This window comes from Phyllostomus discolor, chromosome 5 (genome assembly GCF_004126475.2).
Source record: "Phyllostomus discolor isolate MPI-MPIP mPhyDis1 chromosome 5, mPhyDis1.pri.v3, whole genome shotgun sequence".
Lineage (NCBI taxonomy): Eukaryota > Metazoa > Chordata > Mammalia > Chiroptera > Phyllostomidae > Phyllostomus > Phyllostomus discolor.
Window position 1 is genome coordinate 110,134,616 of NC_040907.2, and position 24,792 is coordinate 110,159,407.

Consider the following 24,792-nt stretch of genomic DNA (forward strand, 5'->3'; position numbering starts at 1 on the left):
TGAACCAGCAAAATGCTTTTGGTTTGTGGGATATTGCCCAACCCACTGAGCCATGCAAGTCAAGGCTCATTGTTCTCTTTTGGCTACTGATCAAGTCAGAGAAGTGGAAGCAGTTTCCTTTCTCATACTTAGGCTAAAAAAATGATGAATTATGTATCTGAAATTCAAATGTAACCAGCCTCCTGTGTTTTATCTGGAAAGCTTACTTAGGTTCCCCACACCCTGGTCTACTGGCCAGCCTTCTGTTGTCCAACCCGCCTGCCTTTCTCACCTTCTCACCCACTTTGCTCCTTCACATTTTTTCCATGACCCCATCCGTCAGCTGCTTCCCTGCCTCTGTGCTTTGTTTGTCCTGTTTCTGAGATTGGAATGACCTCTTTCACATGTGCCGTGCAGAAGACAGAAGACATGGGAGGGACTTTGTTCTGTCTGGGGCATGAGCATTCACCTCTCATTGAGTCTCCTTCTGCATGGGAACTCTATAGAACAGCACGGAGCCTTTTCCTCTCCTCCCAACCTCCACTACCCCCAGGAAAAAGCCAGGCATTAGGATGCTAGGTAAACAGGAATAAATGCTCACGTAGCCATGGTTGCTGGAAGCCTCCATCGGCACACATCATTAACTTGGAGATTTAAAACAAGGAGATAAGTGATGAAGCCCAAACATTTCATGGAAGAAATAAATGTGCTTTTATTTTTACATTAATTTTTTTATTGTTGTTCAAGTACAGTACTCTCCTCTTTCCCCCCAAACCTTCCCCCAACCCCAGCCATCCTTACCCCCCACCCTCAATCTTACAACCCTTTGGTTTTGTCCAAGTGTCCTTTATACATGCTCCTGAAAAAAACCCTTCCCCTTTTCCCTGCTTTATCCCCTCAAACCTCCCCTCTGGTTACTGTCAGTTAGTTCTTTATTTCACTGTATCTAGTTATGTTTTGCTTGCTTGTCTGACTGGTTGATTAGAAGTTATAGGTCAGATCATATGGTATTTGTCTTTCACTGCCTGGCTTATTCGCTTAGCATAATGCTCTTCAGATCCATCCATGCTGTCACAAAGGGTAGGAGCTCCTTCATTCCTCTCTGCTGTGTAGTATTCCATCGTGTAAATGTACCATAGTTTTTTGATCCATTCATTTACAGATGGACGCTTAGGTTGCTTCCAGCACTTGGCTAATGTAAATTGTGCTGCTATGAACACTGGGGTGCATAGCTTCTTTTGAATTGGTGTTTCAGGGTTCTTAGGATATAATCCCAGCAGTGGAATTGCCAGGCCTAAAGGCAGGTCCATTTTTAGTTTTTTGAGGAAATCCCATACCGTTTTCCACAGTGGCAGCACCAGTCTGCATTCCCATCAACAGTGTACTAAGGTTCCCTTTTCTCCACATCCTCTCCAATACTTGTTGTTTGTTGATTTGTTTATGATGGCCATTCTGACCAGTGTGAAGTGGTACATCATTGTGGTTTTAATTTGCATCTCTCTAATGGCTAGTGATGTTGAGCATCTTTTTGTACGCCCCTGGGTCCTTTTATGGCCTCCTTGGAGAAGTGTCTGTTCAAGTCCTTTGCCCATTTTTAATTGGGTTATCTTCCTAGAGTGGAATTGTGTGAGTTCTTTATATTTTGAAGATAAAACCCTTGTCTGAGATATCATTGGCAAATATGGTTTCCTTTACAGTTTGTTCTCTTTTCAACTTAATGCTATTTTCTTTAGCCATGCAGAAGCTTTTTATTTTGATGAGATCCCATTGTTTATTCTTTCCTTTATGTCCTTTGCTCTACGGGACAAATTGGTGAAAATATTGCTGTGTGGAATATCTGAGATTCTCCTACCTATGTTTTCCTCTAGGACTTTCATGGTGTCATGATTTATATTCAAGTCTTTTACCCACCTTGAATTTATTTTTTGTATGGTATAAGTTAATCAAGTTTCTTTCTTTTTTTTTTTTTTTTTTTTTTTTGCATGTAGCTGTCCAGCTCTCCCAATATCATTTGTTTAAGAGGCTATTTTTCACTTCCAGCAAGATGGAGGCATAGGTGGATGCACCGTACCTCCACACACAACCAAGATTAGAACAACAACAATTTAGAGGCAGAATAACACCCAGAACTGACAGAGAATTTATCTGAATGGAAGTCGGACAGCCAAGAAGTTGAAGTAGACCCGTTCATCCAGACCGGTAAGAGGGGTGGAGAGGAGGAGCGGGCACAGGTCTTGGCACTCAGAGATTGGGGAGAACTGAGTGCAAAAGGCAACCGGGAGTGCATAAGCCTTCCAGGACGTGCAAGATTGCAGCAGTGGACCCTGAGTACGCAAGCGGCAGCTGGTGGACCCAGTGAGGCAGCATTGTGGACCAGGGCAGAGCACGCAACCCAGGATCCGGGGGGGGGGGGATACTGAGGCCCCAGGAGAGGGAGCTACTGCCATTGTTCCCTCCTGCCCCACATACAATGTCACAATCTAGCAACTGGGGTGCCCAGCCCCAGGGAACACCTAAGGCTCCGCCCCTCACCGTAACAAGAGCCACCAGACTGGAAAAAAAAAAAAAAGGAGAGAGAGACAGAGATATGTCTCCAACAGAAGAACAGGTCAACCCCAGGACTCATCCTTTTGAATGACTAAGAGATAGCCAATCTATCAGATGCACAGTTCAAAATAGTGGTGATCAGGAAGCTCACAAAATTGGTTGGTTTAGGTTGCAAATTACATGAAAAAAATGCAGGTTACCATAAAAGAGATGAAGGAAGATGCACGGAGAACCAATAGTGAAGGGAAGGAAACTGGGACTCAAAACAATAGAGTGGATCAGAAGGAAAAAAAACAACCAAGCAGGAAAGAATGAAGAAATAAGAATTCAAAAAAATGAGGAGAAGTTTAGGAACCTCCAGGACATCTTTAAACATTCCAACATCCAAATTATAGGGGTACCAGAAGGGGAAGAGGAAAAGCAACAGATTGAGCACATATTTGAACAAATAATAAAGGAGAACTTCCCCATTCTGGCAAAGGAAATAGACTTCCAGGAAATCCAGGAAGCTCAGAGAGCCCCAAAGAAGTTGGACCCAAGAAGAAACACACCAAGGCACATCATAATTACATTAGCCAAGGTAACAACGAAGGAGAGAATCCTAGAAGCAGCAAGAGATGAGGGGACAGTCACCTACAAAGGAGTTCCCATCAGAATGTCAGCTGATTTCTCCAAAGAGACCTTACAGGCAAGAAGGGGCTGGAAAGAAATATTCCAAGTCATGAAAGGCAAGGACCTACATCCCAGATCTATCCAGCAAAGCTCTCATTTAGAATAGAAGGGCAGATAAAGTGCTTCTCAGACAAGGTCAAGTGAAAGGAGTTCATCATCACCAAGCCCTTATTTTATGAAATGTTAAAGGGACTTATCTAAGAAAAGAAGATAAAAAAATATGTATAGTAAAAGGACAGCAAACTCACAATTATGAACAACCACACCTAAAGCAAAACCAAAAGAAACTAAGCAAACAACTAGAATAGGAACAGAACCACAGAAATGGAGATCACATGGAGGGTTAGCAATAGGGGAGTGGGAGGAGGAGAGAGGGGGAAAAGGTTCAGAGAATAAGTAGCATAGAATGTAGGCTGAAAATAGATAGGGGAGGGTAAGAATAGTATGGAAATGTAGAAGCTAAAGAGCTTGTAAGTATGACACATGGACATGACTAAAAGGGGAATATGGGTGGGAGAGGTGTACGGGTGGAGGGGAGTGAAGGGGCGAAAATGGGACAACTGTAATAGCATAATCAATAAAATATATTTTAAAAAAGAAAGAGAGAATAAGATCCAAATACAGAGATCCCAGAATCATAACCAAACCCAGGTTCGGCTGTCTGCTGCAATGAAAGCCAAACTTGTGAGACAGGTACTGATGGAAAAGGAAGGAGGTTTACTCAGGTGCCGGTGACCCAAAATATGGAGGGTCTCTCATCCCAAAGACCATCTTAACAGTTCTGGTCAAACCAGCAAATTTTATAGGGCTAAAAGCAGAGGAAAAAACTGGTCGTGCACGACATGTAGAACATGCAGAATGTATAGGATGTCATTCTTAGGCCTTGACATGGATCTTCACTGTCAGCATCCTTGAGCTGGCCATCTGGTTTTTGTCAGCTGAATTCCTGTGACTGCGCAGTCCGCATCAGCTGGGACCTTGAGATCAGGCTGCCTCCTATGCTATTACGGTTTTGCTGGAAAGAGCACTTCTATGTATCATCATCTCAGTCTGCATGCCTATGTACACCAAGAGTTGGCTGGAAGCAGCCCTGAGAAATGCATGAGGTCACTGCTGTGGCCTAACTTGTGCCTTTACCCTTGTGCCTGAGCTCTAAGTTCCCAGTGGTTTTCTAGACCATAATCAGACACAGAAAGAAAGGAAAAACTGAGACTGACAAATTTTAGACAAGGTAAAAAGCAGAGCTTCCCCACAAAAATATTTTTATTCTGTCAGCTACCTCTGATTATAGGCATACCTGAGATATTATAGGTTTGGTCCCAGACCATCAGATAAAGCGAATTTTTCAATGACGAAAGTGACAATAATTTTCTGGTTTCCTGGTGTATAAACAAGTTCTGCTTACACTGCTGCAGCCTGTTAAGTGTGAAATACCATTCTGTCTAAAAGATTAGTGTACATGTATTATTTGAGCCTTCAGTGAGTCACAATCTTATTGCTGGTGGAGACCCTTGTAGTTATACTGATGAAAATGCATTATCTGCCAAGCATAATAAAGCGAAGCTCAATAAAATGAGGTATGTCTCTACTTCTAGTGGTCTGGAGGACTCTAGGGCAATATGGCCAGCTAAGCTTTGTTCAAAGTTGGCTTTCCACAGGCCTCGTGCACTGTTTGTATTTGGGGATGGGAATAAAAGAAAAATCTTCTAATTTTTCACTGTTTTCAATCATGGGAACCTCATGTAGATGTTACTGCCTGTTTAATGAAGTGATAAAAATGGAGGGTAATAAGGAGATGAAAGAACTTTTCCAAAACCAATTGATGTTTTTTAAATAAATAATATTTATTTCACTTCAAAAAAAGGAGGCTATTTTCTTTACTCCATTTCATGCATCTACCCCCTTTGTCAAATATTGATTGACCATAGAGACTTGGGTTTATTTCTGGGCTCCCTATTCTGTTCCATTGGTCTCTATGTCTGTTCTTATGCCAGCACCAAGCTGTTTTTATTATAGTGGCCTTATAATACAGTTTGATATCAGGTATTGTGATCCCTCCTACTTTGTTCTTTCTCAAAATTGTGGCAGCTATTCAGGGTCATTCCCGGTTCCATATAAATTTTTGAGTTGTTTGTTCTGTATCTGTTTAATATGCCATTGATACTTTAAGAGGGATTGAGTTGGATCTATAAATTGCTTTGGGGAGTATGGACATTTTGATGATGTTAATTCTTCCAATCCATGAACATGGTATTTGGTTTCATTTGTTTGTGTCTTCCCTAGTTTCTTTCTTCAATGTTGTGTAGTTTTTGAGTACAGGTCTTTTACATCCTTGGTTAGGTTATTCCTAGATACTTTATTTTTCTTGTTGCTATATCAAATAGGATTTTATTCCTGATTTCTGTTTCTGATATTTCATTGTTGGTGTACAAAAATGCCTTTGACTTCTGAATATTGACTTTGTATCCCGCTGTTTTGCCAAATTCATTTATTAGGTCGAATGGTTTTTTGATGGAGTCTATAGGATTTCAATATACATTATCAAGTCATCTGCAAACAAGGCCAGTTTTGCTTCCTCCTTTCTAGTTTGGATGCCTTTTGTTTCTTTCTCTTGTCTATTGCTGTGGTTAAGACTTTCAATATTATGTTGAATAGAAGTGGTGAAAGTCCACAACCTTGTCTTGTTCCTGATCTTAGTGAGAAAGTTTTAACTTTGGCCCACTGAGTATGATGATGGATGTAGGTCTCTCATACAAGGCCTTTATTATGTTGAGGAATGCTTCCTCTACTCTCACTTTGTTGAGTGTTTTATCATCAATGGGTGCTATACCTTATCGAATGTTTTTTAGGCATCTATTGATATGATCATGTGGTTTTGGTCTTCATTTGTTTATATGATGTAGTATGTTTATAGGTTTGTGAATATTGTACCATCCTTTCATCCCTTGGATGAATCCCACTTGACTATGGTGTATAATCTTTTTAATGTATTGCTGGGTGTGGTTTGCCAATATTTTTTTGAGGATTTTAACGTCTATGTTCATCAACGACATAAGCCTGTAGTTTTCTTTCTTTGTTGTGTCTTCATATGGTTTTAGGATTGGGATGATGCTGGCTTCATGAAAAGAATTTGGGAGTCTTTCATCTTCTTGGATTTTTTGGAATAAAATGTGAATGTTAGGAATTAGCTCTTCCTTAAATGTTTTGTAAAATTCGCTGTGAAACTGCCCAGTCCAGGGCTTTTCTGTGCTGGGCGTTTGTTAATACTGCTTTAATTTTGTCAACTGTTATTGGTCTGTTCAGGGTCTCTGCTTCTTCTTCATTGATCTTTGGAAGATTATATTTTTCTAGAAATGTTTCCATTCCACCTAGGTTTTCAAATTTCTTGACATATGGTTCTTCATAGTAATTTCTTGCAATCTTTTGCATTTCTGTGATATCAGTTGTACTGTTTCCTCTTTCATTTCTGATTGTGTTTATTTGGGCCCTCTTTTTTTATTGATGATTCTGCTTAAAGGCTTGTCAACTTTGTTTATGTTTTCAAAGAACCCAGATCCTGGATTTATTGATTCTTAGAATTGTGCTTTTAGTCTCTATGTCATTTAATTCTGCTTTGATCTTGGTTATTTCCTTCCTTCTACTTTCTCTGGGTTGTCTTTATTGTTCCTTGAGTGTTGGGTTGTGTGTTTGAAATGTTTCTATCTTTTTAAGGTAAGCCTTTATCACTATGAGCTTCCCTCTCAGGACTGCCTTCACTGTGTCCCATAAGTTTTGGATTGTTGTGAGTTCATTTTCATTTGCTTCCAGAAACTTTTGATTTCTTCCTTGATCTTATCCTTGACCCATTCATTTTTTAATAGCATGTTATTCAATCTCCATGAGTCTGTGTGTTTTTGAATTTTGTCCTTGAGGTTGGTTTCTAGCTTTAGGCCCTTGTGGTCAGAGGAAATGCTTGATATGATTTCAATTTTCTTGAATTTGTTGAGGCTTGTTTTGTGTCCTATCCTGTGGTCTATCTTTGAAAATGTTCTATGTGCATTTGAAAAGAATGTGTATTTTGCTTCTTTGGGATGAAAGGATATATATAGATAGAGATAGAGATATATAGATATAGATATAGATATAATCAGTTAAGTCCATTTGATCTAGGACATTGTTCAATGCTGCATTATCTTTGTTGATATTTTGTTTGGAAGAACTATCCATTTTTGAGAGTGGGATGTTAAAACTTCCTGGTACATCTTTCTTGAAGTCCTCCAACATTTTTCTTATGTGTTTGGGTGCTCCTATGTGAGTGCATATATGTCTAATATTTATGTCTTAATGGATTCTTCCCTTGAGTGTTATGGAATGTCCTTCTGGATCTTTTTTTATGGCCCTTCTTTTGAAGTCTATTTTGTCTGATATGAATATTGCTACCCCAGCTTTTTTTTTTCCTGTCCAATTGCTTAGAATACTTTTTTCCAACCCTTCACTTTTAGTCTGTGTAAGTCTTTTGTTCTTATTTGTTTCTCTTGTAAGTAGCGTACATGAGGGTCATGTTTTCTTATCCATTCAGCTACTCTATGTCTTTTTATTGGAGCATTAATCCAGTAACGTTTAAGGCAATTATTAGTAAGTATTTATTCATTCTCCCCCCTTTGTACCTGTGTTCCTCACTTTTTCACTCTTTTCCTTCCTATTCTTATAGTAATTCTTTAGCATATGTTGCAGTGCTGGTTTGGTGGAGATGTATTCTTTCAGTCTATTTTGTCTGGGAAATTCCGTATTTCACCTTCTATTTTAATTGAGAGCCTTGCTGTATAGAATAGCCTTGGTTGCAGGCCTTTGTTTTTCAATACTTGAAATATCTCTTGCCATTTTCTCCTGGATTGGAGTGTTTCTGTTGAGAAGTCATCTGTAAGCCTTATCAAAGCTACTTTGTATGTTACTTCTTGTTTCTCCCTTGTTGCTTTTAAGATTCTCTCTTTGTCTTTAAAACTTGGCATTTTAATTATGATGTGTCTTGGAGTAGGCCTCTTTGGCTTCATCCTAATTGGGATTCTCTGTGCTTCCTGCATTTGTGTGGTTTTTTCCCTCCAGGTTAGGAAAGTTTTCTGTCATTATTTTTCAAACAGGGTTTCTGTCCCTTGTTCCTTTTTTCTCCTTATGGTGTTCCTATGATTTGAATGTTTTTGTGTTTTATGTTGTTTTTCAGTTCTCTTAAGCTGTCTTCATAATTTTTTAGTCTTTTTTCATGCACCTGCTCTACATGGGTGTTTCTTTCCACCTTATCTTCCAGCTCACTGATTCCATCCTCTGCTTCATCCAGCCTGCTTGTAATTCCTTCTAGTGTCTTTTTTATATCTGAAATTGTATTTTTCATTTCATCCTGACTTTTGTTTATAGTTTCTATTTCCTTTTTCATACTGTTGTAGTTCTCACTCAGTTCCTTGTAGTTGTCTGTGAGTTCCTTGAGCATCCTTATACCATTCTTTGAATTCTATATCTGATAGTTTACTTGCCTCCATTTCATTTAGTGGGGAATGTTCCATTTCTTTTGATTGCATGTTCTTTTTTTGTCTCCCCATTTTAGGTGACTCTTTTTGTTTGTTTCTGAACTTCCTGATGTTCTGCTTTGCTAGCTGTCTTTGTAGGGTGAACTTCTATGGTAGGAATTCTGTCAGTTTCAGTAATGTCATCTCTTTGATCTCCTTGTCTGAATGCTCTAGGGTTGACCTTTCATTTGTTTGTGTAGGCTTTCTTGTTGTACTTGTGTTTTTACCTTTTGGTGGTTCCTTTATTGGTGGGTTCTCTTTTCCGCAGGCATATTGGTGTTCACAACTTCCACCTTCTTTTGTATATGATCAATTGCAGGGGGAAGGCAAAATGGATTAAGATAGCAGGGGAGTGTTCTATGGGAATTAAAGTACCAACGAGTCAAGAAGAGATAGGAGATCCTTTGGGTAAATACAGCATAAACCATGATTTTACTCAACTAGCCACTTTTTATAAAAGCTGAAAAAGAGATAAGACTCTTGTTAGAGTGGGGGAGGACTGTGAGCTGATTCCAGAGAACAGAGCTTTTGTATGAAGTCAGATAATGAGATATAGTGAGAGTAAAGGGATAAAAAGTAGACATAGTGTGAGGGAGAATAGAGTTAACCACAATAGTAATAGAGCTTTGGAAGATAGTAAAATGGGCTAAGACCAGGGATGGGTGCTGCATAATATTTACAGTTATATGGAACAACAATTATTTACCATAATACTGGAACAAAAATAATATGAAAAGAAATATATGATCTGAATAACAAAAATAGCTAGTACACAACCAAGAGGAGTGTGATATTGGAACATGAGTGAAGTGAGAAAAGGAAAATTAAAATACACTATGAAAGAGAGAACAAGGAAAAACAGTCAAACAATGCAATTAAACAAACAAATGAAATGAAAACTAAACAGAAAGAAGAGAAATTTAAAAATACTAATAAAATAAAAGAAGTAAAAATAATGAAAAATAATAACAATACAAATAAACAATAACATGTAAGTTCTCTAGAATAGAAAAATGAAATTTGTCTCAGTTTCTCAGTTGTTTGGATTAGCTTTGTGTTCCCTCTTTGGATCTGTCTCTGGACCTTTCACGGCTCCAGGTCTTATTGCCTCACTTGGGGAAAAGAAAAAAAAAAAGCCTCCTGCTAACTTTAAACTACCAAGTGAGTTCTGCTGGTGTTCCTGGATGCTGCAAGCTAAGTGGGGCTGGTCTTCGCTTTTCTCCTTTCCCTATGGTTTTGCAAGGATGGGGCTATGTCTGGGCTGCAATATTCACAGTTGCCCAGCCTCCAGCCCAGGTCCTTTGTGCGCTGCCTGGCCCCCACTGTCCATCTGTGCCAGGTCGTCACCTCTAATCCACCAGTTGTGCTGTCCATGAGGTGCACTAATTAGGGGCAACTCACACACCACCTTCTCCCTCTTGGCTGGCTTAGGTGCTGCACACTCTCAAAGTCTCTTCAGGGTATTTCAGTTCCCCCACTGAATTAAGTTTTTCTGGGGACTGTTAACACCCTGAGCCCCATTGCCCTCCTCTGAACCATCCCTGTGGGGTGCCTCCTCCTTCCCCTTTGGGAGCCAGCCATAGTGCAAGCCAGCTGCAGTGGTGAGAGGCAGATGCTGCATGAGAGTTCTTTAAACAGCAACTGAGAGCTTTTTTTTTTTTTTTTCAGTAAAATCCTCTTATTTAAGCCTGCCATTCTTAACAAGCACCCAGCTTTACACACAGCCCAACTTTATAACCAGACTGGGAACTATCTTGGTCAGGGCCCATCATGACCCAACTCTTCTCCCTTCTCAAGTGTCACCCAGCTCCTCACTTTCTCTGGTAATGACCTAGCTAGCGTCCACAGTCCCAGCAGGTGAACACCACCTCTGTGCATCTCCCACTTTGTTTTTATTCCCCCCAGTGATTTCAAGCATCCAGGTCTATCCTGGTGCCGCTCTGTCCTCACTGTTTAGTAGGGGAGGGAACTGTTGATTTGGCTCTCCTCCAAGGATCCTGCAGCAGGTGCCAGGCTGGGGGCCGTAGCAGCCTTGGTCCCTGTGCAGATCCCAGGGACCTTACCATCCCAATGAAATCTCCTTACCGTCTGTTTTTCAATGTCTTCTACAATTTTGGTCTCCAAACTTCATATAAGCTGGGATTCCATTGGCTGTTCACACTCTTCGTTAGAAGATCAGCTAGGTGTTCCACCTGTGTGCAGGGAGAAGTGGGCTCTGCTCCCACCTACCTTGTCACCATCTTCTCCTAAAATAACATCCTGATATGCATTTTAAAAATAATAATAATTTTTCTCTCTTAATCATTACATGCAACATCAGAGGAAAAGGATGTTCTGAGAGGTTAACTGGCCCAAGGTCCAGAGCCTATAAGCAGTAAGGTAAGGACTTAAAGCTGACAAGCCTGACAATGCCCTTGGTCCTTTGCTGTGCCCTTTAGAGAGATAAACTAGGTATGGCCTTATGGCTTCTTGTAGAGACACGTATCCTTACAAGGGCTCATAGGTGAGATAGCTTCCTTAATTCAGTCATGCATTGATTGAGTGCTGATGACTAAGTGATTGGGATTTGATGGTGAACAATGATGAACTTGTATTTCAAGCTTTTAATGTGCCTAGCACTGCACTGAAAGCTGAGTTGGGCCATATAAATCTCTCCAGCAATTCCCTAAGCAGAAAGCAGAAGCATCATTATCTCCATTTCACAGGTAAGGGTGCCTAGAGGGGCTAAGTTGCTGGCTCAAGAAATCCCAGCCAAGACTAGCACATGGCAGAGCCCTCATTAGAATCTAGCCAGAGCCACTGGGCCTGCCTACCATCTTGCTGCCTGCACACAGGTGAGTGCATCATACAGATCATCACTCTCTGTCATTCCTGCATTAGGATTTCACTGAGACCTTGAAGTCAGACCTAAGTGGTAAGTTTGAGAATGTCACCATGGCCCTCATGTACCCACCACACAGATACAAGGCCAAAGAGTTGCATGATGCCACAAAGATAACTAAACAAGAAGGTGGGGCAAAAATGAGTACAAGGACTGGGGTAGGATAGTGATGCCTAGGACCCCTTACCAAACACAGCCTAGTACTGGGAGCTCTGAGCTCCCCCTGAGCCATCATTCAGAATGGTCACCTGGACCTTGGCTGAGCCCAGCAAGCTTGCAACAGACTGCTCAAACTGCCACCAAACAGAACTGCTGCCACATGGCCATGACGAAGCCAGGACATCACAAAACCAAGCGTGCAAGAATTAGAAAGCAGCCCCTGCCATTTCATGCCTGGTTCCTCAACTGCCTCTTATTTCCCACTCCATTTGCATTTGCTATTATTTAAGAGGTATCAGGCATCTTGACCCAAGAGGGTATGGACAGAGCAGGAAGGCCCAAGCAGAGCTCTCCAGAATGCTGAGAATTTATCCACAGGGTTTAGGAACCAAGGAAGGTGTCTTCATTGAAATCCTGGCTTCTCAGACCAAGAACCAGCTGCAGGAGATAATGAAAGCATATGAGAAAGTTAAGGGACCTGCAAAGAAGAGTTCAGAGTCTGAGTTAAAGGCTCACTTGGGAATGGCCTCAGTGTGCTGGGCCATGTTGTAAATGACCTTTCTGGGCCTTTCCACACATGAGTGCTAAACAGTTATTGTGTGCCAAGTCCTGTGCCTACTGACAAAATTAGACATGACTCAGGCTAGACTCTAGGCTCATGAGCTGCTGGAGATAAGGCACGGACCCACTAAATTCTCTGCCCCTTGAGGGCATAGCAGTGCTATACAGGGCCACGGGCTATGTCAGTAACTGGGTCTGGCTCCTCCTTGCCAGGCACAGGTTAACCCAGGGCTCCAATGCACTGGGGAGTGTGAACCACAAGCCAGCTATCATGGAGTCTACAGGAAGAAAGGCATGTTGAGGCCAGCCAGAGGTCTGCTCCATGAGATCTGCCTGGTAGGCAGTCTGCCTAAAGGCTCTAGCTTTGCCAAACCACAAGATGAAACATAGCTTAGTCAGCAGCCCATAGCAGGGCTCTCTAGCTTGGCCCATCACGCTGGGTTGGCTGTCTAAGACACTTTCTAGTTCTGAACAACCACCAGGTGATGGAGCCTCTACCACTTAGACACCTGGGCAGTGTCCACTTTTCATGTCAAAGACTCATCCTTCCTGGACAGCTTTAATCAGAATAAGTGTGGGAGACAGGGCCAGGAGGAGAAAATCAGGTTATGGGGAGAGGAAAGTAGGTCCATACCCCATGATCCTGTTTCCCCTGCAGACTACGGATCCAGACTAGAGGAAGATATCCAAGCAGATACCATCTGCTACCTGGAGAGGATCCTAGTGTGCCTCCTTCAGGTACCACAGCCCAGTCTCCTGGGACCCTGGGGGATCTCAAGAGCCCCACCCCAGGGACATCAGCTCTTGAACAGCTACTGAGGAAGTGGGAAAGGGTCAGAGCAAGGGCAGGGTATAGCCCCAGTAGCTGGGGCTCACTGGGGATGTCTCAGTATGGCTCAAGGTTTCTCACTGCAGAGCCCCCGCACCTCTCCTAATGTAGTCACATGAGGGCATAAGGTGGTGGAAGGAGAGTGCCCTGTCATTGAGCATGTCTTCACACCAAGCTCCATGGCAGCCACTTTGCTTCCGTGAGCTCACTGCATCCCCCGGCTCTCTATGAGAGGGTCCTTACTACTCTTACTTTACACATGAGGAATCCAAGGCTTGGAGGTGATAACTGGCTTGAAGAAGGCCCCATGTCCAAAGAGCAGCAGGGCTCTGCCTGCCTTCCTGCCCAGCTCTCCCCTAAGCCCTACTTGCTCTGGTCAGTCAGCCAGCCTCACAGGACTACCTCTTTTATTCCTAGGGCAGCAGGGATGATATGAGTAGCTTTGTAGACCTGGACTGGCCCTCCAAGATGCACGGGTGAGGCTACACCCTAAGCAGTTTTTACCTTGCCATCTAGAGTCCAGGGGCCAATGTCTGGCAGCCTTACTCTACCCCTCTGCCCATGAAGGTCTTTTTTGTTGCTAGGCTAGGACCCAGCTCAACCCTCTGTAGGCTTTTACCCTCTAGTCTCTAAAGAAAAAAAGTGAGGGTATTGAGGAAACTCAGGGACAGGAAGGAGAGTGACTTGGATGGAGGCTGCTAAAGCTCTGTTCTGATAAGAGCAGCCCACAGACCTGAGCCTCTGAGGACTGGATTTGTGTTTTTAGCTCTCCATGGGTCTGCCTGCCCGCAGAGTGCTTGGATGTGCTCAGAGGCAGAGCAAAGCTACAGGGTGGAGAGACTTCTTAGGGCAGCTTCTGGCCTGATTATTGAGAGAATTCAACCACTTGGGGATAGTGAGCTCCCCATAAAAGAGAGGATCAACCAGAGAATGACCTGTTGGGTGGATGGGGGCTGCCCCTCAGCTCCTGCTTCTCCTTCACTGGATTCTTGTGGATGTCCCAATACCAGAATCTGTATGCAGTGAGTGAGAAGATCAACAGTACTGATGAGATGAAATTCATCACCATCTTGTGCATGTGCAGTGCCACACACTTGATGAGAGGTACTGGGCAGGAAGGGAGGAAGTGTTGGAGCCACAGTGGGGTGCTCTGGTCACAGACCCTCTCTCTTCATGTTGAATATCCACTAAGTTATGTCATTGAGTCCTGGAGTTGAGGAGAAAACCAAGAAGTCCTGGTATAAGTGGAGCTCAGGGGTAGCCCACTACATGTGCAATCTCTGATCTGAGAGCTAAGGAGCATCACTCTGAGACCCATGTGTTCCCTAAAAGAAGCCCTGTCTCCACCGTGTTTGAGGAATATGAGAAAATAACCAACAAAAGCACTGAGGACAGCATGAAGAGTGAGACCCACAGCTCACTGGAGGAGGCTATGCTCACAGTGAGTAAGTCATAGAGTTTGTACTCAGACTCACATGTGTCTGTGGGCCATAGGGCCCAGGGGCAGAGTAGTGCCCAGGGCATCCATGGCAAGTGACTGGGTCCCTACATGCTCCTTCAAGGGACTCCCCTTAAGGCCACACTCTCACCATGTATCTTTCGACCCAGGACACTGGCACTGTTGTACCTCCAGTGTCTTCAGTTTGCAGTGTCCTACCAGTGGTTGTTCTCTGTGCTCCCCAGGTAGCACCCCATGCTGTGTGAGTGAGTGTGTGACTATGTGTGCATGTGCACACATTTGCAGGATTATGCCAGACCCAGTGTCCACACTCACTCTCAGCAGCTATAGAGACAATATTCTGGTTCTGATTGTGGAGCCCTGAAGAAAGTCACTTCTCTGGACCTCAGCAAGGATCTGGTATCTGCTTTAGTTTAAAGAAATTGTGATGAGTGATTGATGGTCTGAATCTGAAGAACACTGAGCAACTTCTAAAGACAAGGCGAGGCCAAGAGGACTTATTCCCAAAGCATATTTTGGGGTCCAAAGCTAAGATCATAGTAAGAAGAGTCATTGTAGAAGGAAAACCTGAGGCCTAGGGGCAGAGGGACTTCTCCTCTACTTCCTCCTGTGATAGATCCAAGGTCAAAGTCCCAGGGCTAAGGTACTCAGCTCTACACCAACCTGTCCACATTCAGTGCCAAGCAGCCAATTGATATGTACAGGTCTCTAGGGGTGGACTGGGACATCTGACACTCCCCAGCAGGCATTGACTGCTGTGATAAAATCCAATCTATTGTAGAGCATCTAAGCATGCCCCCTGCTCATATCTCAGCTTCCAAGTCAGCACCTGGATCCAGTTTAAACAACAACCTAAATAAACTTTCAGGCAGGGAAAAGCAAAGTTGTACAGTGCCCTACTGTGCTTGGACATGCCCTATTCATTTTTCCTTGAGACTCACATCATTCACTTCACAGATTAAGATAGTGCCAGGCAGGGAGGTCAAATAATGAAGTCACACAGTGCTGTCAAGGTGGGATTTAAATATCTGTCTATTTCATACACAGTCCATGCTCTTTCTGCTGCCCTGGGCTAAGATCACAGTAAGTGATCTTCCCCAACTTCCCCCATTTAGATGCAGAGTCTCTGAAGCATGTGCAAAAGTGAGTATGGGGCCCATTCTCTGGGCCAGATCGCCCAGGGTGCTTTGTGTTTCAGGGCTGGGCCTACTTATCATACGGAATTTCAAATGCAGGGACCTTGCTGATAACTGACATATAAAGTGGGCCTCTGAGTTTGGTAAGCCCTGTAACTGTGGCTTCTCTGTGCAGCTAGGTGGCTGGATTCTTGGCATAGCCATCTTTGGAGTGTGAGAGTCCAGGGACTGCACTGGGTAGAGCTGTGCTCTAATGGACCAGCCTTGCAGCCCCCAGTACATTTCATGCCTCAGCCTATACACCTTTGCCTAGTGTCTCAGGCTTCCTTTCCTATCCCATCCCACTTGACACAAGCCCTTCATTTTGGAACTAAGCAAGGTACAAATAAATAGATCAAGGCTTCCACAATGTTAACCCTTCAGACCCAAGGCAAAATATAAATAAACATGAACATAATACTGCCTACCACCTAGAGCTGATAACAGAGCTTTCCTGTTTGCTACTTTGTGGAATGTCTTTACTACACCATGAAGGTAACTGCTTTGTCTTCCACCCACTTACACGCAGCCCTATGCAATAGCAAATGTAAAACCAACTTGCACAGAACCATCACCATGTTTTGAGAGAAGACGTTTGGATCTTCTCTTATCCTCGCCTCTTGTGATCATACAGTCTTATTTCTCAAAGGGGGAAGGGAAGCCAGTCTCTCAAAGGCTGCATTTGAGCAGGTGCTTTTGAAACTGGAAAAGATGCATTCATTCTGTCTGTCACATACTGAACCCAATAAGCAGAGACAGGAATTGAATCTTTATGGGCACTGTATTCAGGAGGCTGACAATCTGAGAAGACAGCAGGTTCGAGCCCTAACAGACTGTCTTACATTTTCTTTCCAAGCCAGCTTTTTTATAACAGAGAACAAAGTGTGGTGAGGGGTTTTGAAATTCAAAGAAAATTAGATTTAAAAAACTGCAGTATTCTCACCCTAGGCAGTTAGCTGTTCCCAGGGTTGGTGGTCATCTGTCTCTCCCTAAAATACAATGCCCTGGATGCCTCCACTTGTTCCCCAAGTGGTGATCTTTAGTGGTGCCCCAAGAGATCGACTGTCTCTCCTGGGAGCTAGGATGGGCTTTATCTGTAGTTTCTGAAACAATAGCTTTAACACATACATTACTTACTAAGCTTACAACTATTTACCTTAAACCCAAATTTTCCAACTCTTGAATCCCTTCTCATTCACCCACTGTTAGTTTTAAAATATCATAGATGGTAGGTAGAAAATAGACAGGAGGAGGGTAAGAATAGTATGGGAAATGTAGAAGCAAAAAGACTTGTAAGTGTGACACATGGACATGAACTAAAGGGGGGAATGTGGGTGGAAGGGGGTGTGCAGGGTGGAGGGGAGTAAAGGGGAAAAATGGGACAACTGTAATAGCATAATCAATAAAATATATTTTTAAAAAATAAAATTTCTTATTTCTATAGGATCAGGGGATCCTATATGAAATAGCGAGTCCTTCCACATATTAGAAACTATCCTGTAGGCAATTTAACATGAACATAAGCTTGAGATACATCAGTGTTGGTGGTGCAATTCATCTTCACACATGCTGAGAGCACAAAACAATTTTTAGTATAGTTGACAAAACCTGTACATTCTCTAGGTAGGACTACATTAGCGACCTCAAAGGAAAACATTTCCCTGTCCTTTATAGTTACCACTGGTCCCCAATTATAACTACCAGAGTAGGTCATTTACTATTTGATATGCTCAAACACCATATAATTTCTAAGGCTTTCCAAGGGAGTGCAGACACCTACAAGGAATGAAATGAAAGTTTGTTCAACATAAGTTCCTCCTGCAAGACAAAAGTCAGAAATATTCAGAACATTTTTGCTAAATTTTTGGGAACTGCCCTGCCTGGTTTCAGAAGCTGTAACCCCTCGTGGCTAAGGCTGAGTGAGCAACCTTCAGACCATAAGCCACTAAGGAGACAAAGCTTATCTACTTGGCAGGAGCACCACTTCTGCTCCTTTTACTTCACCCTACCTGGCCCCCAATGCTTGGTCAGTTAGCCAATGCTTGGTCAGATTCCCCAAGGGGGGAACGACCTAAGATAGGCACTATTGTGTGCCTGGGAGGCCCCAGGGAAGGACTTGGGGGGCTACAGAAAAGAGGGTGATGGACCCTCGCCCCTCGGCTTTGACATGGCCTGAGTCCTCATTCTATCTGCAAGAAGTCTCCTAATCTCTTGGCTGCCTTACTTCCCTGCTAGACTTAAGCCTGAAACAATGCCTTAAGCCTGAAACAATGCTGGTGGTGGGTGCTGCCTTGTGCTGGAAAGGGCAGGTTCCCTAGGGCAATCAGACCTAAAAAAGAATATGTAAAATACTGTGAAAGCTGCTTTGTTTAGGATGCTCTCAATTAAATGATAAGGGTCCAAGCAAGAAGTGAGTTTGTTCCTCAAAGTTTTATGGCTCTTTAGCTATCTGACCCTGACTCAAAATAGGCCCTCAGAGTTCTTTGTATGTTTGATTCTTACTGCTTGATAATGATTAATGAGCTTTACCTGTATTCTTGTGCAAAACAAACCCAATAAAAGCCTGTCAAGGCAAGGGTTGGGGCACTCTCCTCTTGAGAGAGTAGCCATGCTGTCCCTTTTCCTCCACAGGACTCGGCAGTCTGAGTGAACTTGTCTCATGTCTCACCCATAAGGGCGCGGACATTGGGGGCCGGTGTCTGCATCACTAAATATAGACCAAATATTTTCATCTTGTTTGAAAGGAATGAAAAGAATGTAAATATTGTTTTCGAAAGATGACTTTCAGGTCTTCTTGAGGTTCGGCAGTCCATTGTTCCTCCAGTGCTTTCTTTACTCCGGTGTTATGAATCCAGAGTTTTATTCCTGCCAACTTCATCATGGTAGGGGTGGTGAAGAGTGCATCCCAAGGTCCAGTCCACTTTTCTTTTAGCTGGCCTTCTGGAGATGCTCTCATCCCAGTCTTGAGTAGCACCTTATCTTCAGGCTCAAAGGAATGCAGCAAACCTGTGGGGGAGAAGTCTTTAATACAGGCAAGGTCATTAATTACAGCAAAGGTCTGACTTAAATTTTGTACATATTTCTTTACCTTCAGTGTGATATATGTGTGTGTGTGTGTGTGTGTGTGTGTATATAATCACCCCAATCATAGCCTGAAATGGTCACCTGTACAAAATTTCACAGGAACTCATTTGAATCCCAGTCCAAGGAGCCATAAGGCAACAGGTGAAGCTTGATGCCAATGGAGATCAGTTTCTTGACACAGCTTGGCTATATTTTTCTTCAAGGTGTGATTCATCTTCTCTGCCTTCCAAGAAGCCTGAGGTCTCCATGCTATATGGAGTCTATACTTGATTCCTAAAAATTTACTAACCTTCTGTGTAATTTCTGAAGTGAAAGCAGGTCCATTATCACTCTGCATGCTGCCAGGGAGGCAAAAGTAAGGGATTATTTCCTTTAGTAAGGCTTTCACTATCTCTAGGATTTCTCCATTCTAGTAATATAAACTTCTACCCATCCTGAAAAGGTGTCCAGAAAGACTAACAAATATTTCTATTCTCAGACCCTTGGCATCTGAGCAAAGTCAAGTGGACACTGTTCTTGGTATTGCTTTGCTTCTTTCCTTTGATGGGGATCTGTTTTAGAGGTGTTCTGACACACAGCACATCTAGCAATTACATTTTGTATGGCTTTAGAAATTCTAGAACCTGTGAGCCACAGTTTAACATAGGTGATTAATGAGTCTCTTCCATAGTGTGTGGCCTCATGCAAATGCTTCATGACTAGCCCCACTAAATGTTCAGGAAAGTAGTATAACTCCTTTCTTATTCTTTTTTCCATCCACTATCAGGACCTTCTTCATCAAAACCCCAATCCTCAGCTTTCTCTAAGTCTGCAGTTAAATATTCAAAGTCCAATTTTGACAAGTCCAGAACAGGTACCAAACATATTATAAACATTCCTTTAGCAGCCTCTTTTGCTGCCTGATCAGCCAGATTGTTTCCTCTAACCACTTCAGTGTCCTCTTTCTGATGCCCCAGGCAGTGCCAAACTGCCACCTGTAAAGGTACCTGAACAGCCTCTAATAATTTTAAAATTTCTGCTGCATGCTTATTCTCCTTTTTATTTGGAAGTTAACAGTTCTTTGTCTTCCCAGATGGAACCATATGCATGCAAAATTAGGAAAGCTTACCTTGAGTCCATATACACATTCACTCTTTTTGCACAGCAATTCCAGTACCCTCATCAATGCAATCAGTTCAGCTTTCTGAACAGAGGTTCCTGGCAGCAAAGCCTTGGCCTCCACTACTCCTTTAAGAGTCACAACTGCATACCCAGCCTTTCTGTTTCTTTTTTTCCATATAGCTGCTTCCATCTGCATAGACAGTCCAGTCTGCTTCTTCTAAAGGATGGTCCTGTAAATCAATTCTGCTAGAATAAACTTCATCAGTTATTTCTGCACAGTCATGTATTAGTGCAGCCAAGTCAGACTCCAGGAGAAGAGAGGCAGGATTTAACTTACTTATATTTTTGAGGGAACCATTGGGATTGTCAAGAGGAATGGCTGCATAGCTGCCCACTCTTTCAGCAATGAACCACAAATTTTCCTTTTTCTCCAGCAGGCTCAACACTTGCTGGGGTGCATAACTGGTGATAGGTTGTCCCAAGGAAAACTTTTCAGCTTTCTGTAAGAGCTCACAGGTGGCTGCCACAGCATTCAAGCAGGCTGGCCACCCCTGGACAACATGATCTAGTTTCCTTGAGAAGTATGCAATGGGCTGTAAAATGTCACTAAACATTTGGGTAAGGAATCCTAGGGCAATGCCCTGTCTCTCAAGCACATATAATTGAAAGGGCTTCAGTAGGTTTGGAAGCTCCAAAGTCAGTGCAAAAGCCAGGTGCACCTTCAGGGACTCAAAAGCCTGAGTGCATGCCTTTGCCCATAAAGGGCTATATTCTGGCCCTTTCAGTGCTTTATACAGTGGTTTAGCAATGAGACCTAAGTTTAGAATCCAAATGTGGCAGTCACTTGCCATCCCCAGGAATCTCCTTAACTGTTTCCTGGTGTTGGGAGGGGTCCTCTGTGGACTTTTGTTGCACCGCCTGAATATGGTTGCACCATATTCAGACTCTTATGCTCAGGGATGCCTTTCCCCATTCCCTCAAGGGGGCATTTCTTATAATGCTCTAAGAGAGGAAGGCCATCCCCTTTAGGGTCTCAGTTGGGCTCAGTTACAGGTATTGCCCTGGGAAGACCCAGAGCCCCATCTGGATTTTCTTGGTGTAACCTCTGAGCCTCTTCATTTGCCTTCTCCAACACCAGCCTCTGCTCATCTCCCTTACTGAAGCAAAGAATTCAATAAGGGTCCTATGTCTGCCCAATTGAGATGATAAGTGGAAAAAAAACTGATGCAATCAAATCAGTCATTTTAGCAGGGTTATGTCCATAAGAAAGGTTTGAGCTTTTCCAGTTTAATAGATCTAATGTAGAAAACAGAGTATGTGCCAGATAACATCTAGCAGACTGGCCTTCTGGCCTTACTCTCACTGAAAATTCTCCAAAAATGATATTGCCATACCCTGGTAGTGAAGCAGGAGACAGCATAGGAAGAACTCTGAGACTGCAATACTGTCACTGGCCAGCATTTATCACCCTGGTTTCCAGGAAACATCTTTTACCAATTAGATAGAATAAGTAATAAACTGAGGCAGGGAGAGGAAGGAGACAAGTCTCACATGCTAAGTCAGCAGTCCTGAGCCTCGTCTGATAATATTGCCAGGTGTTCCAATATCACAAGAAACACTATATTAGCAAGAAAGAGCCCATAATTCGAGTTTGCTTAATTGCCTACCTCTGGTCTGGTGGGGACCACCCTGCCTGGTCTCAGGAAGCTGTAATCCCCCATGACTTAGGCTGAGTGAAAGACCTCTGGACCAGGAGCCACTAAGGAGACAAAACTTATTTCCCTGGCATGGACGCTGCCTGTTCTAATGCCTGGCTTCCCTTTTGCATCATCAGCAGTCAACGATGGCTAACAGTTCTCTTAAGAAAGAGAATGAATCTAAGACAGACACGATCACGTGGGAATGCCCTAAGGGAAGAGACTCACAGGGCTGGGAAAGGAAGGGGTGATTGACATCAACCCCTGCCCCCTCAGCTTTGTCAAAGCCTGAGTCCTTGTGAGAAATCCAAGTCTCCTGGCTGCCTTTGTCTTCTCTGTTAACTCAGGCCTGCAGGGGTGGCCCAGACCAGAAACGGCAGATCCCCAGGGTGATCAGGCCTGCGACATAGAATATGCAAGATCCTGTGAGATCTGTTTGCTGGAGGATGTTATTAACTCGGAATTTAAAGGCACAGACAGGAAACCTTTGGAACCTATAGTCCTTTCATATGTTAAAATTCCAATCTCTGCCCAGAATCACAGCAGGAGTTCTGTCTGCACCTTTGTAAGTCACCTACATCTTTTGATCTTTGCTGCCAGACTGTGAATCCACAAACTAAGTCTGTTTTCTCAATAAAAATCTGCTTGGGAATAGAGACCGGGTGCTCTCCCCACTAGACAGAGAGTGGCCATTCCTTTTTAACTTCCCCACAGAAACTGCTTGTCTCTGTGTGTGTCTTTCTCGTGTTTCAACGAGCCACCCACAGCATTCCATGCTCACTGCAGGCAGGTGAGCACGTGCCACTGGTCACTAACTGTCTTACAAGAGAGTCCCTGATACTTACAGAAAGTGCCCATAAATAACTTTGGAAATTGCCCCAAAATGTAATTAACTGCCTCCTGTCATGTATTTGTTTTACAACAGGATGACCAAATGGAGTCTGGAACAAGATAAGAATTCGGGCAGGCAGACTTTCATTCATCCCTAAATTTGGGTAGTCACATTCTCCCAGGAAAGCTGGCACCACATTTACCCATTAATCGATATGTAATTTTTTTCCCTCCTATCCCACCAACTATATAAGTCCTGAGAACAAAGGACTCTCTCTCTCTCTCTCTCTCTCTCTCTCTCTCGGCCCAGGGAGCTCTTGGCTCTCAGGCCACAGAGCCTCTGGCCACCCAGCCTCAGGCTGCCCAAGGGCTTGCCACCCTGGTCTTCAGCCTCTCTTGCTTTTCTCACCCTGCTTTGCTCTGAAACTTTGCCTTTCCCCCCCTACTCTACCCAGTCCTGTTCTCTTCCATGGAAGTGAGCCACTAATAAACTAATTACATACTACTAGATTTGCTGATACATAATTCTTTGCATGCATCAGCAAGAAGAACCAGGTTTCTCCCATCAACAGTAGAGGCTTTTCCTCCACTGTCTTAAATCTGGTTCTTTGACCGATTTAAGATAGTGATACCAGTTCAGGCACACTTTTCCTATTTCACTCATAGAAGTGGATTCCCTGGGCCTGCAGGAACTCTGACCAACTTGCAGCAGTCATCATATCTAGATCTTCCTGGCCCCTCTCCTCTGACCTTCTATCTTTCACATGTAAATTTTCTTTTCTCTGAGCCATTAACTGATTTTCCTCTTTTATTTTTCACTTTTTAACTCTGCATGCATCTTTATCATGTAAACCCAAAAACTTCTAGATAAGGCAGTTTGTTCCGCTTCCCTGATTTTTGACAAAACAACTCTAGTTACAGTATAATACAGTAATTTAAAGACCCATTCAGTGACCAGCTCTCTCCTGAATCTAAGTTATACAGAACACAAACAGAACAGTACTACAACAAAACAACATACGCTTTCTATATATGCTCATAAGTCAACGAATCAGAACTGGCCCAAAGGGCCGTTTCGTGGAATGGAGGCTTTCCCCCCATTCTACCAGATGGAACTCCATGGAGCTCCAAACAGACACCTTTTTGGGACCCGAACAGATGTCTATGCAGACCAGACAGAGCTCCAAACAGAAGGTACCCAAATAGAACAGATGACCTAAGTGTAAGGTTTCCTGAGAATCTCCTGAGGAATAAATGTCAATTAGACACAAAAATAGGCAGAAAAGCTTTATTTGGGGGGTTTGTGTTCCGGGGCAAAGTTTTTCCCGCCCGCACAGCGGGAAGGCTGAGAAAAGACTGCACCGCAGAGAATACGGTGGGATTTTATTCTGGTTGGCCCTCTTCATGGGGGCTGGGGTTTGGATCCCTCCAAACAAAGTGGCAACCCCTCATTGGTGGCTCTTCTCGCACCCTGACTTGATGTCAGCCGTCTCTTCCGGGTCATAGTTCAACTGCCATCTTGGCTGCTCCCAGTGTTCAGCCACAGGCGCTGCCATCCTGGGCATTCACCCAAAGACCGTGGCCCGGAGGACTGAAGCAGCCAGCGGCAGCAGCAGCGGGGGATGAGCATGGCTTGGGGCCCCAGCTTCGTGAGGCCAAGCCTGGGAGACTAGAAATGTGCGGCAGCGGCAACTACAGAGGCGGCTCCCTTCTGTTTTGCCCCGCCCATCTGTTACAGGGTGCAGCCAAGAGGGGGGGCCCCAAATAGGCATTTGAAATGGGGTCCAGAACTTAAGGTGTCCAGGAGCTTTTGGGATGTCTCCATCCCCCCCCCACCACCACCCAGGGTGTGGGTTGGGGGAAGGGACAAATGGAGCAGGGACATTGAGAGCTGTTTAGCATAGCAACAGCCTTGCAGCTAAACTCTGGTGTGGTCGTTTAGCATATCTATAACCTTTGACTGGTTGCATAGATATGTTAAGTAGCTGTGATCAGCTCTAAGCCAGGGGAATGAAAGTAACTTCCCCACCCAGATGTAACTGTGGGGGCAGGTCCCCTGAGTTACAGCGCCTGCATGGGAACTCAGAGAGGATTGGCTCCAGGACATGGGGCCACGCCTGCCCAAACTCATGATGGCAGCCCAGTAAAGCTGGAAGGACACGAGTTCTGGCATGTGAAGCCGAGTGTGGGAGGAGTCGGAAATGAGGCTGCAGAGGAAGATTGCCCACAGGGATTTAAAACCCAGACTTGGCGGCCATTGAAAGAGAGAACCATGCTGCT

General features: G+C 43.6%; 1 protein-coding gene across 1 annotated transcript; it reads left to right on the top strand.

Annotated features, from left to right (window-relative positions):
• Positions 1-6,065: 6,065 nt before the first annotated feature.
• On the top strand, positions 6,066-24,138 carry LOC114497141 (annexin A8-like). Its single transcript, XM_028512740.1, is given in 9 exon segments — positions 6,066-6,086; positions 11,616-11,727; positions 12,152-12,242; positions 12,993-13,074; positions 13,583-13,610; positions 13,613-13,641; positions 14,176-14,268; positions 14,514-14,606; positions 24,019-24,138. Coding segments are annotated over 9 exon segments (669 nt in total).
• The last annotated feature ends 654 nt before the right edge of the window (positions 24,139-24,792 follow it).